An 18423-nucleotide genomic window follows, 5' to 3' on the forward strand; every position below is an offset into this window, starting at 1 on the left:
CTGGAACTCCCTTCCCACCAACCTTCGCAAAACCAAAGACCTCCTGCTCTTCAGAAAGAACCTCAAGACATGGTTGTTCGTACAGTGACCCTCCCTGCCCCCCCTTGATCCCCCGCCCCCACGCCTTGAGACCCTCACGCGTGAGTAGCGCGCTCTATAAAAATTTTTGATTGATTGTATACATAAAAGGATTAAAAACTATTATTATTTGTTTTTAGATCTATATATGTCTTCAATTCCTCTATTATAGATGCCATTTTGGAAAATGGTAGAAGGGTTGCTCTGGGGACTTGTTTGTCCATATAAGACTACTTGACCCCCAAAATCTATGTTTTGACACCAAAAAGTATATAGGTCTCATGGCTCCTGAAATATTACATCATCATTGCAATACTGCCGCCATGTATAAGCGAAACGCAGCCGCAGCGTTTCCACTCCTTTCGGACTTCCGCCCCCACCATTCGCGAGGGCGGAAGTCCAGGCCAGCACAACTAGTGCGTAGAGGTTGCCGGCTTCGGCGGCCCGTCCCCTAATGGGCTGCGCCCCCTCCCCCATCTTGGGGGGCGCTTTTCCCAAATGTCCACAAATTTTGGCCCGGATCAGCAATGTCTGCCCAAGCTAAATTACTTCTCTAACGATCCAAAAACACAAATCAAAATCTCTGGACAACAATTTTTTTTAAGAGTGGTGTATTAGTGGGCCAGTATTAATTATATATATATATATATATATATATATATATATATATATATATATATATATATATATATATATATATATATATATTTGCTTCTATTTACTTGAAATTCTTCACATTACCATACAACGTTCCTTTAAAGCCAAACCTGTTGGCATTGCCAATGCTTGTTAGCCTCTGTGGTTAAGAACAGACTGCAAGAAGTTGATTTTCTGTTTTCATTCATTTTTAAAAAGGGGGGTGGGTTGAAAATAGTTACCACAAGCTTCCTACCTAATATGGACAATTACTTGTGGCCTACAGTGCACTCGCTTAATAAATGTGGATGATTATCAGTAAAATAAGAAAAAGATAAATAGATCTAAATGTAGACGCCGATGGAGATGGTGTTAAACCAGGAAACCTGTGGGAAGGCAACTTTCATTTGTCTGTGTTAAAAGTTAGTAGTGTATTATGAAAAGATGCTGCGGGAAGTGGGAACCAAAAAGCTACTTCTAAGAGCATATCCTATGACAACTTTAGAAACGGACAGGGCGCCTCGTGGTTTGAAAAGGATAGCGGTGTAGAATAGACCAGGAAAAGAACCGAAGAAGCAGATGCTCTTTTTAGATTGAGGTTTGATTTTAGAATACAAGTGACTTCAGTTAAGATCCTGCTTTGTCATACGTTTCTGTACAGCAGTTGGCAGTCACGCTGGAGACGCAGTAGCAAATGAGTCTGGCGTGGTCCTGCTGCCACGGCGTAAGCCTCTTGCTGGATGGTAAAATAGCTCAGTACACTACGTGTTGTCCGTTTAATAGTTTACGGATGCACCAGACCCAGCAGGACACTGTCTGTCCAAGTTAATTTGTTTCATCGCATGAAGCCGCGTGATGGAATGTTAATGTCAGCGCGTTCTTTATTTACGTGCTGTGGAAAAAAGGAGTAGTAATTAACACTTTCACACTCCCCCATTGGTGTGTAATTGACTGTTTCGAAGGAGCAGTGGTTCATAAGCTATTGAGTGCTTTAAAATTGCGTTTTCTCTATTGCAGCTTTTTAAGACAAGGGTCAGTGGAAATGCTGAAGGGGTTCAATGATGCATGGTTTTTTATTACTGCACTAAAATCTTGACATATTGGTACCAAATGAATGCTTAGAGAAAAAAACACTGTATTGGAGTGGAAAATCTGAATTGAAGTGTAATAGTTGCATCCGATCTTTCCTAAACGCTGTCATTAGGCCATATCCTTGTATTTTGTTTTTACATTGTGTGGAGATTAGGTTGCTTTGGGATTCTGAAAAGGTAAAGTTTGAAAGATGGGGAATTTTAAACCTTCGCTAATTGTTATTTCCATTCACCTAACTGAAAGTCCTTTTTTGTGAAGAGGCCCTAATGTTAGTGTTTTAAAATATTGCGATTCTCCTGCGTTTTCATGAAACCTTTCTAATGTACCATGTTAAAATGTAACGCTTGGCCTGTTTGTTTTGAAATGTATTTGCTAATAAGGAATACAACTGATTTGTTACCAGAAGCCGTGCGATGGCACTGCTTGATTGTATATGCAGCAGAACCTTTGTCACTCCTGCAACCACTGAATAAATACATTCTAAGCTGCGAGTGCTGGACACAAACGTGTGAAAATATAGTTCTGCAAAGCACAATTGCAAACTGGTTTGCATTCACTATTTCAGTCACATCCTCCCATTTTTAGAACTGAAATCTGGGTTCGCGGAGACTGTTTAATGTATTCGTTTTTTGGTGATATCAATAAGTTACTACACTTCTTGCTACTTTATTTTGTTTAAACCTCCTGTGGATGAAGGGCTGAAAGTGTTAAAATGAGTTTGTGAGGCTGAAGAATCAACGTCTGCTCCCTAAAGCGTTCGTTTTGGTGGACGGCCCTTAACACATGATGTTGACTTCCTCGTTTGAACTGGTTGTCTGGTTTGAATGCACTGCATCCGATGAAAGCCTATTTTACATTATTAGATGTTTTGGATTGTCTCCAAAATAATGCATGCCAAGTAAAATCCTAAACTGAGCAGAAACTATCCATTAAATCATTGCTGTTTCTCTTCCTTGCTTTAAAAAGCGATTTCCCTGAAGAGAAAGAGTTATAATTATTATGTTTTCCCATTCTTGCTTTGACTGATTAAAATTCTCGCTTTACTGTAGGATACAATAATTTGTCGCAAACAAAGTAATTTCTCGGTCAGTTTTAATTGTTAATTTAATTAAATAAATAAAGCAAATATATAGACAGATTTTGACCAGCCGTCTTCATCCACAGGCTTAGTCGGCTTTCATTCACATTTTCCTCATGCCCACTACATCAAACAGCACGGGCAATGGGTCAGCCCATTTTGGACATTTGCTGACTCCAAGCGTAAATTATAGCATTTTTTCTGATCATGTGGTGTCACCTAAAAAAAAAGTGCATTTCACTGCTAGGGCCGACTGGGCAGTTCTTTGTTTTGCCAGTGTTTCTCCCCATTCTATTCTTTATGCTTTTTTTTTTTAGGGTTCATGTTTTAACTATATCTTCAGGTAACAGTAAATTGGAACCAATGGTACATTTTCTTTGTGCCAGGAAGAATCATATTTACATGTTAAGTGTAATAAAACTTAAAAAATATTTATTTAGTATTTGTTTTGATGCACCAGCCTGCCATTAAACTCCCATAGTGATCTATTCAAATCATATGTGATTCCTATTTTTTCTTTATTTAAAAAAAATATATTGCAGTCTGCCACTTTTAGGCAACTTCGCATACCTTTCTTTTTTCATTTTTTCTTTTTGTATGATTGTAATATATATGTGTGTGTGTATATATATATCAATCAAATTAGCCATTGTACCTGCTTATTAAGATCAGACCTGGTGACTTTCCTAGTTCTTGTTGCAAATATTGTTTGACAGAAATGATCCTAGAGAAATGGGAGAAGTAGGATTGTGTCCTAGAAATGACTATAGCCACACTTAATTCTCACATTGTAGGAAGTATAGTTTCCCGTGTTTCATTGGGGTTACTTTTTGAGCAGATGGTCCCGAAGAGATAAGGAAGTTTTTCCTTTTGTTCTAAGCAGTTAATGGTTTAACGGGCTGAAATGTCCCTCTTCGCACCAGGACACATTTCAAAGCCATAATCGTGATCATAGCAATGTATTTTTTTCACTTCTGAAAAGTAAAGGCTGGAGACAGTCCTCCTGCTTTTGTTTTGATTGCTTAGTTTTCAGCATTCAATACATCTGAAGGTCCTTCTGCTTTGACTGAGGTATTAGTTGAGCTATCCTTTGGTGGGTTGCCTCCCAGCACCTGGCCAATGGGTCCTTCTCTGAGGTTCTGCACTTGCTTTTAGGCCCAGTCTTAACTAGGAGTGCAAAAGGGTTAGATTTTTATTTTTATTTTTTATTGTCCAGTATATTCATAGGCTCTCTAGATGATATCAGTATGTGTAGGACAATCTGATGCGTCTGTCATAGTTTGCAGTATATAGCCTAAGATTACCTTGTTGATAGAAACTTCATGGCTGTAGATAAAACTGGATAACGTTGCAGTGGTGAATGTAGGTCAGGAATTCGGTTGAAGTAGTCTTTTGTGTGGTCGGGCACCCATCAGTCAAAGAATGTCATGCTACTGTTTGGCCGACACTGCAGAATGCCAAAGCAAATCGTAGCCACTAAAGACTGAACTAATCATAAGTTACTTTTGGGTTTGCATTTACATGCTTCTCTGCTTAACTATGAATCGTTAATCCCTGGTTTTATATTAACCTGTGCGGAGTACAGAACCAACTTCTTTGTGGAGCTTCAGCTTTTGCGGTTTGAAGCTTCATCTGGTACAAAATTTAGCAGTTACACTGCTGAGGCAAGTTCTTTTGTGACTGCAGCACTTGCTGTACAGTAGTTGCACAGTATTCCTTTTAGAGGTTGGTAGGAAGTATAAGATTGCTTTGATGGCGCACAAAGCACTGCTCAGTTTCCGGTCTGCCTGTCTTTAGGGAACTTTGCACTTCCTTTTAATCATCTGTTACATACTCATGCTTTTGTTGCTAGGCTTCAGGGAGTTAAAGCTTTCTTCCCCAACTTTCTATAGGGCATTGCGCACATTGTCCAATTTAAGGTTCTCTTCTTTGCACCTGCCTTCCAATTTCTTCCTTGCTTTTAAGAACAGATTTTTGTACCGTACCCTTAAATGGTGCAAAAAATTTCTTTTTTTTTCTTCTTTTTTTTAAATAATTAATTACGTGTTTCCTATAAATTGATTCCTCATCAGATGATGATCTTATTTTCCACCTCATCTGATCATTGTTAGATTTCACTTGCCCAGTGCTTGAAAAATCTCTTGTAAATAAAACAAGCATTTGCAATGCAGTGGATCTCGCGTTTGCTCAAGTTAGAGCTATTAGCGTTGTAAATTCCTAACTGTATTTTTCTTGCCACATGAAAGGAAAAGTAAAACACTTGACAGAAGCAAGTCAGTTCGAAGGGCTACGGCAGCCATGAGAGCAAGAATTATTTATAGTCTACCTGCTTGTATGTCTAGAAAGGATCGTGGCTGGGATGAAAGGCAAACCGAAAGTGAGGAGGGGCCATCACACGCGTAACAAGAGGAAGTGTGACGTAGTGTGATGGCCAACAAAAATGTTCACTTAGTGAAATCGCCAAGAAGGGAACTCAGCACACAAAGGATGGACATTTCACAAAACGCACCAGTAAAAATGAGGAATTTAAGACCTCCACAACAAAGGATGAAAAGCAAAAGTGGGCGTGGCTAAAAGCCAACAGAGAGATTACAACAGGGCTCGATCCTAAAACTGGCAAAAGCACTGCAAATTTAACACTCACCCCTCATCGTTGTACTTTTTTTTTTTTTGCCCCCTGTCCCCCACCCTCCTCCCGCTGCCTGTTTCACACAAACCCCAACTTCTTGCCTCCCAGGCCACCCACCCCCGCACTGGTGTGGGTTTTTTTTGTTTGTTTTTTTTTTTTTCTGTTCTTTAACACGTACAGCAGATTGGGCAGCTGTGCAACACAGCTTAAAGGGGAAAGCAGCGCTAGGACGGGGTCAACCCTGGCCTTTTCATTTTTGGTATTATTGTTTCAGTCTACAATTGAAATATTACTTTTCGGCAGTTACTTGGTTATCTCTTTAGTTAATATTTTGTTTTTAGTTCAGTCTTCCACAAATGCATACTTCAAATGAAAATTGGGTGTGACAGTTCACAGCATTATATGGTAGAATATAGATTGGCCAGCATTATCATTTTGTAGTTCCAGTGCATAGTTAAAGCAATGTGTTACCGATGTGTAGTTTTTTCTTCTCGCTTTGAATTAAGCCAGATTTTGTTTAACACTTGGCCACGTTTTAAGGAATCAGCTCGATACCTTTCTTCATTTCGGTAAATTTGTGCTTTTATGTACGATAGTATAACAGGAATGGCAGGTTGACCCGACGTTTATGAAGTTAGGTATGATCATGTACTTTGTGTTTGCAGTTCAACCTCAGTCTCAATGCATTGTTGCTAAGCAGTGTGTGTTGTAAACCATATATTCATAGTGCCTTTCTTTGTGTAACTAACAGCTAATATTCTTTGGTGTACTAAAATAAAAAAATGCATTTTGTATTAATCTAATTTTGTTAAATATGTAAACTCCAAAATGACTAATCATTTGTCTACCATTCTTTTTTAAATTTGAGTGGCTATCTTCTTACATTATCCTGTCGCAATATTTTAAAAATGGAATACTGGATTACAAAATGGTGTGCCTTAAAGCGTGTTATTTATGGGTTGTAAAATAAGTGCAAATGTGCGGTCAACTTACATACACCCTTGCATTTGCGCTGCAGTATGTTGAATAATGTTGAGACCCCGGCATGTGTTATCCTTTTATGAGTGGCAATTTGTTTTCCCATTTAATGACGACAACTTGGGCCAACAGTAACATTATCTTGTCAACTGTATCGCCCTAACATGTCCACATTTATAAGCTATCCGCAACCTTTTTGCTTCAGGAAGCTAATCAGCGTCTCATTTGCATTTGTTAATTAGGGCTAATGTGCACTAATTGATTGTATATTTTCATTAAGTCTAGTTAGTCACTGTTTCCAGATTACCTCGTTCGCCTGAGTTATGGCGATTGCATAGTTGCAGTCTGTGCCTGATAACGAGCCGTGTTAATTACTGTTAATTAACACAACACTGGTATGCTTTCACGATCTTAGAGCAACTTCAGCCGACTGTAAATCTCAAACTTAAATATGTCACGAGGAGGAAACGGCTCGAGGCTGCGTTTTTCCTGTTGACACCGCGCTTATTTAGGACAGGTGATGTAAACGAGCGCGCAGGAGTGGGCAGTAGACGAGTTTGGGCCAGGTATGGAGTCAAATCAAGTATTTGGAACGTTTCAAACCACAGACTTCTTGGATAACGTATTAATCCATTTCTTAGGGAGTTTGAAGAGTGCGTTTGCACATCTTTATCCAGCTTTTTCGCCCGTTTAACTCGTTCAGAAATGTAATTAGTAACGCGTGTGTATTAGATGTGTTTAGTTTCTGCTGCATATATCTGTTAACGTCTAAGATGATTACAATATGAGGTGTCATTTGAAGTAGAATCCTAAATGTTCAAACAAGGGAACCCTGCCATGGGCCCACATTACTGGATGATTCCAGATCAGTGCATAATAAGCAGACTCAATCTTCCAATTATGTATGCATTTATTTGATACATGTCATTTGAAGCGTTGCACCTTTTCATTCCGTCTTGTTTATTAATTTTTTACTGTGTACTGTGCTACCTGCACTATATTTCAATTTGTATGTAGCATAGATCAAACAAAAATATAAAACTTTATACTTCAAATGATGCCTAGGAAGCCCCAGTCTCCAATATCGTGTACACCCCAGGCTGCCATCTGGGTTTATGGGGGTGGCCCTGTGTTTTGTATTTTTGACTACGGGGATTAGATTGAAAGTGAAATCTAGTTGTTCTTAATGCCATTACTTAAAGCTATACCTTTCTCGCTGATTTGGCTTTAATAGATGAGCAACTGAAACTCAACCATAGCTTTTTGATCGCCCATAAATGTGCACTGTTCTGAAAACCAGATTAGTCAAGTCTGCACCACATAAAGCAACAAATAAGATAAACAATCATTAAAATTAAACCCTTTAACTCTCAAAGGTACTATATAAACGCAGTGGTTTGCTGTTTAACCAGACAACAAATATGAATTTGACAATATCAATTTCGTATTTTGTGCAGTAAAAACAGTTAGTCTTTACAGCCCACACGTTAAATGAAGCAAATATTGGGTCTATGCAGTTTCAGCAAATAAAGGCTCAGCATTTGTTCATTGGAAAGCGGAGTTTCTAACTACAGCCTGTTAAACTAGTGATTGCCCAGAAGCCCATTGGAGCTGTTAAAGCTTCCCAGGAACAGGAAAAGAGATACAGTAAGTAACATGGGTAGTAGTTTCCAATTAAATAAAATGTGCGCCACCCAATGCAAGTCCCGCTGTTTCAACTACAAAAGTTAATTGGTGTTGAGATGTGACCAAACACCGTCTGACCTCTGGTAAGTTCAACATGTGAAACGACTGTTTCCATATGATATGAACACCCTTCCTACATCGCTGGTTTCCCATAAGACGTTGATCAGGAGACTCATGGTTTTGTTTTATCAGAAAGGTTGTAGCATTGCACATAAATGACATGTTTCCAATGTTTTTTCTTTGAAGGCCTCTCGCATGACCAGAATATGGCGAAGATGAGACTTCTTACGTTTATGGGAATGGCAGTCGAAAGTAAAGAAATTTCCTTTGATACCATTCAGCAGGAACTTCAGATTGGGGCTGATGATGTCGAAGCATTTGTGATTGATGGTAAGTTACAGTAGTTTCCTATGTTGTCAGTGATTTGTTGTTTTCTTTCTGCACTGCATAAAAGGGTTGCTCAATCATCCCCATGCTTTCAAATAACGTAAGAAAGAGAATTTAAGTAACTAGTATTGTGAAGTTAAATATTGAAAATTAAGATAAAATTACCCTTTTACTCTACTTTGGTGTTTGACATTAATAATGTTCTTCGTAATTAATACTTTGTCCTGATATTGTTGAACCAGAAATAAGCTTTAGCTCCATCATGGAGACACGTAGGTAGCATTTCGTTCTGACATTTCACAACAGCTTGTATTATAGAAAGTGCTTTTGCTGTCACTTTTTCGTAATCTGCTCCTCTGCTCAGTACCGGTCCCTGCACATTGCAAGGACCTTGGGCTCTACAAGGCTGTGCAGTGCATTGTCTTTGGTAATATCGTCCTTATATTTAGGGCATGAATTAATTGCAACTTGTTTTAGAGTGGGTTAGTTGCTTGTTGATGAATGTGATTATAAGTGTCCGTAGTTTATAAAATGGTATAAAAACAAAAGCATAGTATAGTTTCATTTGAACGCACTCACAGTTACAAACTACTGCTTCATTATGCATAAGGATTGTAGACCGCTCTGAGGGGGGGCAGATGTAGACGCCAACTTGAATGGACTGGGTAGAGGGATAACTTGAGATGTCACATGGAGAGTTGGGTACACAGATAAGTCTTGAAATTCTGAACCTGGAAGATCATGCTCTTATTTTGAGAGGTTCAAAGTACTAAAGCTAACCTTCGAGTACTCGCCTGATGAGCATTAAAGTTTGAGGGGTCTAGTTTTAAGGGTGTATGTGTCGGTATCATGTGCTTGATGTATGAATGTACTTTGTGTAGAAAGTTGTGTGAGTTTTGGAGATGGACTGGAATATTTTAAGGGGCTCCCATGGTAGCCAGTGAAGTTTTTGCAAGGCTGCGCTACTGTGGCAGACTTAAGTGATTATGCCACCACAGGGGTACTTAATCGTACTTCCTACGTTTACATCTTGGGTCTTTAACCCTTTAAATATGTTTTAAATCACCTGAGCCTGCAAGAGAACCTGTGGTTCTATGGCCAAGACTTATGTTGCTGGCGGAACTGTTAAGGTCACCCATACGTAAATTGTCTCCCTCACTAGCGAGGGTGCCAGTGGCACTATGAATATCTCATTCATCACCTTGGCCATGACATCATGATATCATCTGTTTAATTGCAAATCATTTTCTTCAGAAACATGCTCTGCATCAACGTCCAGATCCCCCCCCAGGTGACACAAATTGCTAGGAAGCAGGCTAACACTCTACAGCTTTCATCAAGGGTTCAAGTGCATCCTCCGAAGGAATTTAGCGAGCACTGAGGATAGGATGGCTACTTCATACCGATCCACATGGTCCAGCTAGTAATGCAGGGCTTCAGGTTCAGCTCTTCCTGTTACAAAGGTTCATATGAAACTGAGCTATTGGTTTTAGAATCCACCTTCCCAGAGGGTGGAACGGCTAACGGGAACATTTACAGATTGTGTCCGGAGAAGGGGTGCTACCAGTAGCTGTATCGACTTCTTAGAGCACAACAGCTGTGCAGGTGTGAAGTCCTGCTCTCCGTTTAACAAGGCAGAAATTATGTATTCTGTAATAAAGTGTGTCCCTAGTGTTGTGGTGAACTCCCAACAGGGTTGCTAAAGTTGAGGGTCTACAGATGCTAGGTCAGCAGGAGCTAGTGTTTCACTTTTTGTGCCTGTTATGATCTGAAAGAAACTTTGGGTATGTCCAGGCAGTATTGCGGGGAAGGATTTTGGTCTGAGTGGTTGATATTGTGGCAGAGCCCTTTGCTGCTGCTTCAACTGAGGCTCTCTGTTCAGTGTTTTGGAAACACTTTTTCCCCAAAATCGTCTGGCAGATTGAAAGCAGTTTTTCTGCTGTTTCAGATGAGCAATTGAGAGAGGGGCCTACCCTATCAGACAGGGACTGAAACTGTGACAGAGACTTTCTGCAGGAGGAATTAGATGTTAATGGAGGAAGCAGAGTCTTTGACCCCATGCCCACTTCTAGAGATGCAAAGGAACTCTCCCTTTTAGTCCAGTGAACTTCTGCAGCATGCGTAGGGAGAGACTGGCTCACCCCCACAGTTTAACAGAAGCTTAGGACCTCCAAGCTCGGAGGAGGAGTAAAGCTCAAATTGTTGCTTCAGTGGAGTTTACAGAACAAGTGGTCTGCATCCCAAATACATTTTTGTTCATGGGCACCTTATGCAGCTACCCTTTACCATGATGATTGAATCTGATTGAAACAGGTAATCAGGTAACAGGTGAAAACCTCATACTGATGGTAGCTCACATAGAATAGGCCTGCTTAGGATGAATACACCCCAGGCAGGAGCGGTGGAGTTGACGGAGGCTAGCCTCACTTATGTCGATGACACACAACTGATAAAACACCCTACACCAGAAACAAGTATACCACATGCATGACTGAAGTAGCTACCTGGATGAAATCAAATTGCTCCAAATTGAATGCAGACAAAACTGAGGTGGTAGTCTTCGGGAAGAGCGCGTTTCTATGGGACTCCACCTGGTGGCCCAAAGACCTTGGACCTGCGCTCTACTTGAAAGCAAGAAACTTCAGAATCCTAGTAGACCACAAACTGGACATAACAGTCCAAGTCAACACCGCGGTCCCAGCTTGTTCCATTAGACTGTGGATGCTGAAGGAAATCTTTAAGTGGCTACCAGACAACACCAAGAAAACTATCACCCAAGCCCTCATCACAAGCAGACTAGAGTATGGGAACACCCTGTAGACAGGGGTTACTAATCCGCTCGCAAGAAGAATGCAGACCATCCAAAACGCAGAAGCCAGACTAGTTCTCAACTTCCCATGCTGATACGGCATAACACCACAGCTTGGGGACCTCCACTGGAATGTACACCTTAAACTCCTAACCCACTCCTACAAAGCTCTCCACAACACCGGCCCTGCCTACCTGAATAGATTCATTCACTTTCACTAACCTTCCAGGCACTTCTGCTTTTGTATCTGCATGGGGGTTTGTATTAGTGATAGACCAGCAGAAGAAGGGGCTGCGGGCCTTCTCGTAATTGGACCCTGAAGCCTGGAACAACCTCCCACAACACATCAGAGCCTCCTGCTCTCTTCTTAACTTCACAAGAAGCTGAAGACCTGACTTTTTGCGTAAACCCCCAGGGATGGCCTCACACATCTGCTACAGAGAGACTAGATACACTCATGGCCGATTAGTGCGCTATAAATACAGTGACAACATAACAGACTAACAGTAACACAATATGAATGGCATAAAGTTGAACAGTTAAAACAAACTACCAGATCTGAAAGAATAAAGAGACAAGGAAAAGACAATAAAAAAAGATCCTAAAAGACCCATGAACCAGAGCTTTGCTTGAGATAAAGAATTCGCTGAGTACGAGAGGAGGAGGCTCGGATCCACATCATTAATCTGAAATAGAAGAGACTGGTGAGACCAAGCCTACGCAAAGTTAAAGTGACAGGGAGGCTAAAGCTGTGTATTAAAACTGCGATAGAAGCAAAACTCCAGTACCGCCACTAGGGAGCAGATTGTGAATAAGATTTGTGATGCAAGAGCATGAGGCTTGCTTCTTTGCTTATATTTTTTAAACGGTTATAGGTTGCTTGATAAGGAAATATACTGAGGTGGGTTCAGTTGGCATAGTTGGACCTAGTGAAACTGTGTCATTAAGATAGAAAACATTAATGACATAAGGTTCTGCAACAGGAGGTGGTGATTGCAAAATGCTACTTAATGATTTACATAACACCTTCAAGAACATATGTTAAGACTCCTTAGATTTCAGGAAGCAAAACAAGTGGGAGTCGAAGTCAGAAGGAGCCCAACAGATCCACCACATTGGGCAAAGCTGAAATAAATGATTTCCATCTTCTGCCCAGTTATGACATTTTCTTTGGATCGTCAGGCATGTACTGCTTGAATAATTTGCATGGGGGGAGGTAAATAGTGCTGGGGGAGCGAAGATGACTGATCTCCTATAGGGCATGTCGTTCTTTTAGAATGTTGATAAAGTAAGAAGTCTGAAACCAGACTCTCAGGGCTAGGGTTACATTTATTTGATCCAGTTGCAGAGTTGTGTTCAGGCTAAATGCTTGAGATTGTGTGATCATTAAGTGACTACATGGTGATAAAGGTGGGAAGGTAGATCACCATCCTGGAACACTTGTTGACCAGAGAGAGAGGTCTCGGAAGTGAATTGATCAGTCAGATTAATGCCGGAATAGTGACATGGTGAGGAAGAAAGTCATGCTGGTTTTATGGCACCTAAAAACTCATTGTTATCTGTTGTGGGAAGGGCACACCGTGTGTAGCTTGGTGGCCAGCACGAATTGTTCAAATATCTTTAAAGAAACCGTGCGGGTTGTTGCAGGGTTCTTGAGAAGCTGGGATGATTTGTGATGTGGTTTGCTGAGACTGTCATAAATTTAGAAGAGGATCTTCAGTTAGTAATAGTCATTTTGTTTGGCAGGGCGTTAATAGAATCAGTTCTGATAATGTCCTTTTCTTAAGCTGCATTGCTGGATGTATCATTCTCGATGTGTGTTTTTTTGCTATTGCATATATTGACCAGTGCACGATGAAGCCAAACTCAAAATTTATCCATACACTGTGCCAAATATCCTTGGAAATGCCTAAATATACGCATTGTTTATTTCAGCTGTTAAAACAAAGATGGTCTACTGTAAAATCGATCAAACGCCGAAAAAAGTAATCATCAGGTAAGCAACTTTGTCGTTGCAGTATTACGGAAACCAGTATTTAGTGTGTATGTTTTCAGTATCTTAAATATAAGCACGAGTGTTTGATGGTTCTTTCAAGAATGTGTAGTTAAATAGTTCCTATTTATCATCATTTTATTAAAGCTCACACCGAATGTGATTAGCTATTTTAATGAAAGCATCCTATTTTCCAGCACATTTCATTTAATGGCTCTGGCATTGAATAGAATACTAATTACAATAGCCTATTTTAAATATTCTGTAGAGTCTGCGAACGCTAAGGTACTTGTTCTCCAAAGCCGACCAGTATTTGAAATTAACATTTTAAAATGTATTATTTTGCAATTTAAATTGGTATTTTTTTTTTTATTGCAGTCACAGCACTCACCGAACATTTGGGAAGCAGCAGTGGCAGCAACTCTACGACACACTAAACGCCTGGAAACAGAATTTAAACAAAGTCAAAAGTAGCCTTTACAGTATTTCAGATGCTTGAATTGTTTTGTTTAGTTTTATCAAACGCCAAACTATAAAAATGAGTACACACCTGTTCGCATATTTTATCATCATTCGTCTCAGTGAACCGCATTTTGAGCTGCTCGAAATAAAAGGTTAAGAAAAAAAAAAACCTGCGTGGCATCTGCAACAAAATATTTAATGTTCTTTTTGAAGTTGTTTGTGCTTCTGTGACTCGACTTATACAACACACAAAATGGGTGTTAACGATGCGCTCAGAACGTATTGTTTTCTAGAGTACATTATAGTGAATGCCGTGTCGTTACAGTATGATAAATATCTCCTGACAGTTGCCTTATTTTAATGTTTATCTTATTTTACCGAAATCTGACAATTGGCCTAGTATATAGATTTTTACTCCACCTACTGAAGGATTAACTCGGGGTGCATTTCTTTCGATGCTGCTACATCCATGAAAGAACAACTGAAGTTGATAATAATGCCTTAAGTTAACATGCACCTTACCTATTTGTTTTTACTTTGTAGGCAGATACACCTTTTTTCGCTGTTCACTTTCAAATAATCGAGCCTGGTTTGTGATAGCAATGGCATGACAATGAGAGCAGTGTTTCAGAAAGTAATGTAACTTTATTGGACTCATAAAAACATAGAATCCTCTTCAAAATGACATCGATAAAAATCTCAATATATAGTTCTACTAAAGATGTTTGTCTTCGGATTCAGGATGGACAGTCGGTGTGTTAAAGGTTCTGGTCTTACCTTGAAAAAACACCTTATTGAATTAGTCTGACCACTCTTTGAACTTTCAGCTGATCGAGCACTGCTCAGTTAAAATTGCACGCTCCTTGTAGTGGCTTGTGAACTTGGTACACCATTGTCCTATAGTAGAAATGGCTACGCTGGACAGTTCCGTACCCACTTCCCAATTGTTAGCAAATTATTTGCTGTGTGATGTAACACACCATCAGAGTGCTTTCCACCCCCATAAAATTGCTTGCCTACCGTTTACACTTTGGCTATCTGTTCTTGAGACCACATTCCCAATAATGGATTGAACATTTTAATGAATTTACTCTAACCTTTGTACTTCTTATTCTATCGGTGCTGTACTTCAAAAATATTTTACTCTGTAAAAAAAAAAAACTGCAAAATTTCAATTCAAAATATAACGAGGCTAGCTCAATTATGTGTAACCCCACTACATCTTAACATAACATATTTGTAGTAGATTAAAATGTTATTCTACAATAACAGACATATGTACCATAAAAAGACAGCTCATACACTGATCAGTAGAGTTAATATTATGGTATCATAGTTCGTCCATGGATGTAGTTCGGAGTATTAATGCAGGTTTGCCTTTAATTAGCATCGCCAAAGCTCTCACTTTGTGTTTCTTCTGATTTTCTTTTCCTAGTCGGCTTTAAACTTTGCATACTCAAATTTGTCTGTATTTCTTTGATCTTGACATGTATATTAGAGAGCGGACCATCTGTGTCCTTATCAAATAGTGTTTCACTTGACTTCCAATTTTCTGATAAACAGGAGAATTGATGGACTGGATTTGAGATCTCATTTGAATCTGTGCATGTCAAATCAGGAGTAAGCATTGAGGTGTCTGTAGAAGAAATTTGTTGTACAGCAATTTCTGATTTGGCCTAGAAAACAAAATAAATTGACAATCACAAATCCATGTATCTAGAGTTTCAGCAAATTAAATTGTTGTATTTTCTTTTTATATTACTTTACTAAAGGCCCACCATGCTTTGAGCGAGGTTCGAAAAGTTGTACAAATCTATGAATGTTTGTGTACTCATCAGGTAATTAAAAACTAAATGGCTGTGACTATGAACCGCTATGTGTTTTGACGTAAGTGGGGAACCATCATGAATTTCCCACTCGAGTATGTCAAAATACTGAAATCTACCCGACTCATTCTTTGTTAAATGTCACCTTTTTGTTTGTTACAATATGAGGTCTGTGGTAATATTAAGTATCTTGAGTCTTAGTACAACTTACGGCTGATGTTAGAGCTTGAGTAAATGCAGATGTATAAATGCATTGGTTTTGAACTTAAAAATAGTGTTTTGCTTCTTTTATATCAACCGTTGAAAATGGAGGATATAGTAGTGATAGTAAACAGAAAGCACGTTTGTGCCTGCATATGAAGTCACGTGTAAAATTGACCTCTTAGCTATGCTTAAGTTTTAGTCAAGAACACTCTTATTGTGTATGCTCATGCATAGGTCAGCCAGAGGGCTATATATTTTCTGTCATTCAATTCACTGGACTTATTTCGAATAAAAGATATAGAATGTAAATTCTATTGCATGCAATATTTCTGCTTTTCTAGAGAAGGGGAAAATGTCCATAACAACACATCTAGATCCTATCCCCGTACAATAGAAAGTCATTTGATTCTAGATTTAAAAATCCTATCAATTAGATCTCAACAAATTCAAGCACATCCAGGTGTCATGTTTGGAATTCATTGCTAGGTTTGCCGGCCAATGTTCAGTTAAGTTGACCATTTTAATCCTATTAGTGTTGAAGATACTGAGTTTAGGATTAGTGGTTATTTGTTCAACTCTGAATTTGGGGTTAACATCCTATAATGGATTTAGAGGGCATCTTGGAAAACGTGTTGTTTATTGCATACTTGTTTACATTTATAAGCCAAAAATAGAGAAATTATATTGATAATAATAAATGTTTTACTATTCTCCTGTCATACACTGCTCTCAATAGACATGGTACCCCACTTGTGTGACTGGGCCTATCGTCCACAACAGTAAAGACCCCAGAATGCAGTGTGGTGACATCAACATTTCTGCCTTGCAGTTTGACTCCTTGCTGATGTGGGGAGCTGCAGAATTTGGACCTGGGCTCTGCTGTCCAGGGAAACCTACTAAATCTAGACATTTCTGAAACCTAGACATTTGAGAGTCTAGGGTGGTGTGATGTGGATTGACCGCAAACGTTCTCTTACCCAGCATCCACTTCAAATCTGGGCTAAAATCATGCATGTTCCTCATATTACTGCCTTCCATTGTACTGCAACACAGGCTGCTGCATTTTTGGTATCTTTTGAACAGTTGGAGCTAGAAACAATATATTTTGTTAAAATCTACAGATTACGTGACAGATGGTGGATTATGTGACAGATGCAGCTAATCTGTGTTTGTGCAGAAATCGACGCAGCCGCACAAACACATATTTCCAACAGCCCTTCCCATACTCCACCAAATGAGGTGGAAAATACTCTGAATCCACTATACCTCATATTTCTAATAGAGACTTATAACTGCAGATTACTTGCCTTTTAAATGTCCTCCAGTCATCTGAGTGGACCTGGAAACTTTTGAACAGTACCTGTTTGTATATGTACTTGGCTCTTTGCAGCAAGCACCGCACTGATGCTGCTTTGCACTGGAAATTACATGTACATACATATGTGCCACTTCGTGTGCTGTCAATTTCCTTCTTTGTGCGCCACCAGACACAAATCCAGAGCTGCCTCTCATCTCTTTGAGACAGATTTTCACCTAAAATCCTTCTCAGTGTGCAAGAGAAATGTCACCTCCCAAGGCAACAGGATTCAAATCTTGTAAGGACTGTCCCAAACAAATGTCTGTGACAGATTGTAGGAGGCTGGCCTGGTTTGTATTGTGTACCTAAGGTACTTACACTTTATACCAGGTCCAGTTATCCCTTATTAGTGAAATGTAGTCGGTGTCTAGAAGCCAGTCTCTCTAGGGGTAGTGTGGATAAGCAGCCAAGGCCTAACTAGGAGACATGTAAACCACTGTAGTTACACAGTACTCACACACATGAAAGAAAATACTCTGTGTGGTACTTTATTTTGGTGACACAAATGCCAGAAATACCTTAGAGACTATACTCCCTTAGGAGGTAGGTAATATACACAGTATGTACACTAGGTTGCAGAAATAGCTCTAAAAATAGTGTGAATAGTGAAAATCACAATAGTTAGAAATGGGCCTAGAGGGAACACAAACCATATACTAAAATAGTGGAATGCGAAAGTCGGTTTCCCAACTAGGCAAGTGTAGGCTGTAGAGGGGTGCTGGGAGTGTAAGAAAACACCAAAGGTAAATAATAGAAACCGCCCAGGAAAGCAGGAATAAATCACAGTAACTTTCAAAGAACACCTAAAAACAGGTGATACAAGATTATGCAAGAACCAGAAGAGACGGCAAGACACCAACAATGGATTCCTGGACCTGAAGAGCTGTGGAAGCAGGGGACCAAGTCCAAGAAGCACTGAAGAGTCCAGGGAGAACAGGAGCCCCTGCTATCCCAGATGAAAGTGCAAAAGAAGAACCACCGGTGAAGAACAGTCAGTACTGCACCCAAGAAGACTGATAAGGGTTACTGGTTGGTGCAGATGATGTTCCACACCGGATGGATGATTGCAGTCTGGTTTGCGTTGCTGGATTCCGCCAACATGCCTTGGCACACGCAAAGCTTGTGGTTAGTGTAAAATGGCGCTGCCCAAGATCAGGAGGGACCTGGTGGCCTCTACCCAGGAGGGGGAGACAGTGAGGCTCTCAGCA

At 39.8% G+C, this 18423-nt stretch overlaps 1 protein-coding gene across 2 annotated transcripts in view; it reads left to right on the plus strand.

Annotated features, from left to right (window-relative positions):
* Positions 1 to 15926, plus strand: part of EIF3M (eukaryotic translation initiation factor 3 subunit M) — a 133121-nt gene extending 117195 nt beyond the window's left edge. For both annotated transcript variants that reach the window (XM_069223511.1, XM_069223512.1), the window contains 3 exons: positions 8424 to 8567; positions 13309 to 13369; positions 13745 to 15926. In XM_069223511.1, the coding sequence (XP_069079612.1) occupies positions 8424 to 8567; positions 13309 to 13369; positions 13745 to 13865 (326 nt within the window). In that variant the 3' untranslated portion in view covers positions 13866 to 15926. The remainder of the gene's footprint in view (positions 1 to 8423; positions 8568 to 13308; positions 13370 to 13744) is intronic.
* Positions 15927 to 18423: the final 2497 nt, after the last annotated feature.

Source organism: Pleurodeles waltl, chromosome 3_1 (assembly GCF_031143425.1).
Source record: "Pleurodeles waltl isolate 20211129_DDA chromosome 3_1, aPleWal1.hap1.20221129, whole genome shotgun sequence".
In the NCBI taxonomy this organism is placed as follows: Eukaryota; Metazoa; Chordata; class Amphibia; order Caudata; family Salamandridae; genus Pleurodeles; species Pleurodeles waltl.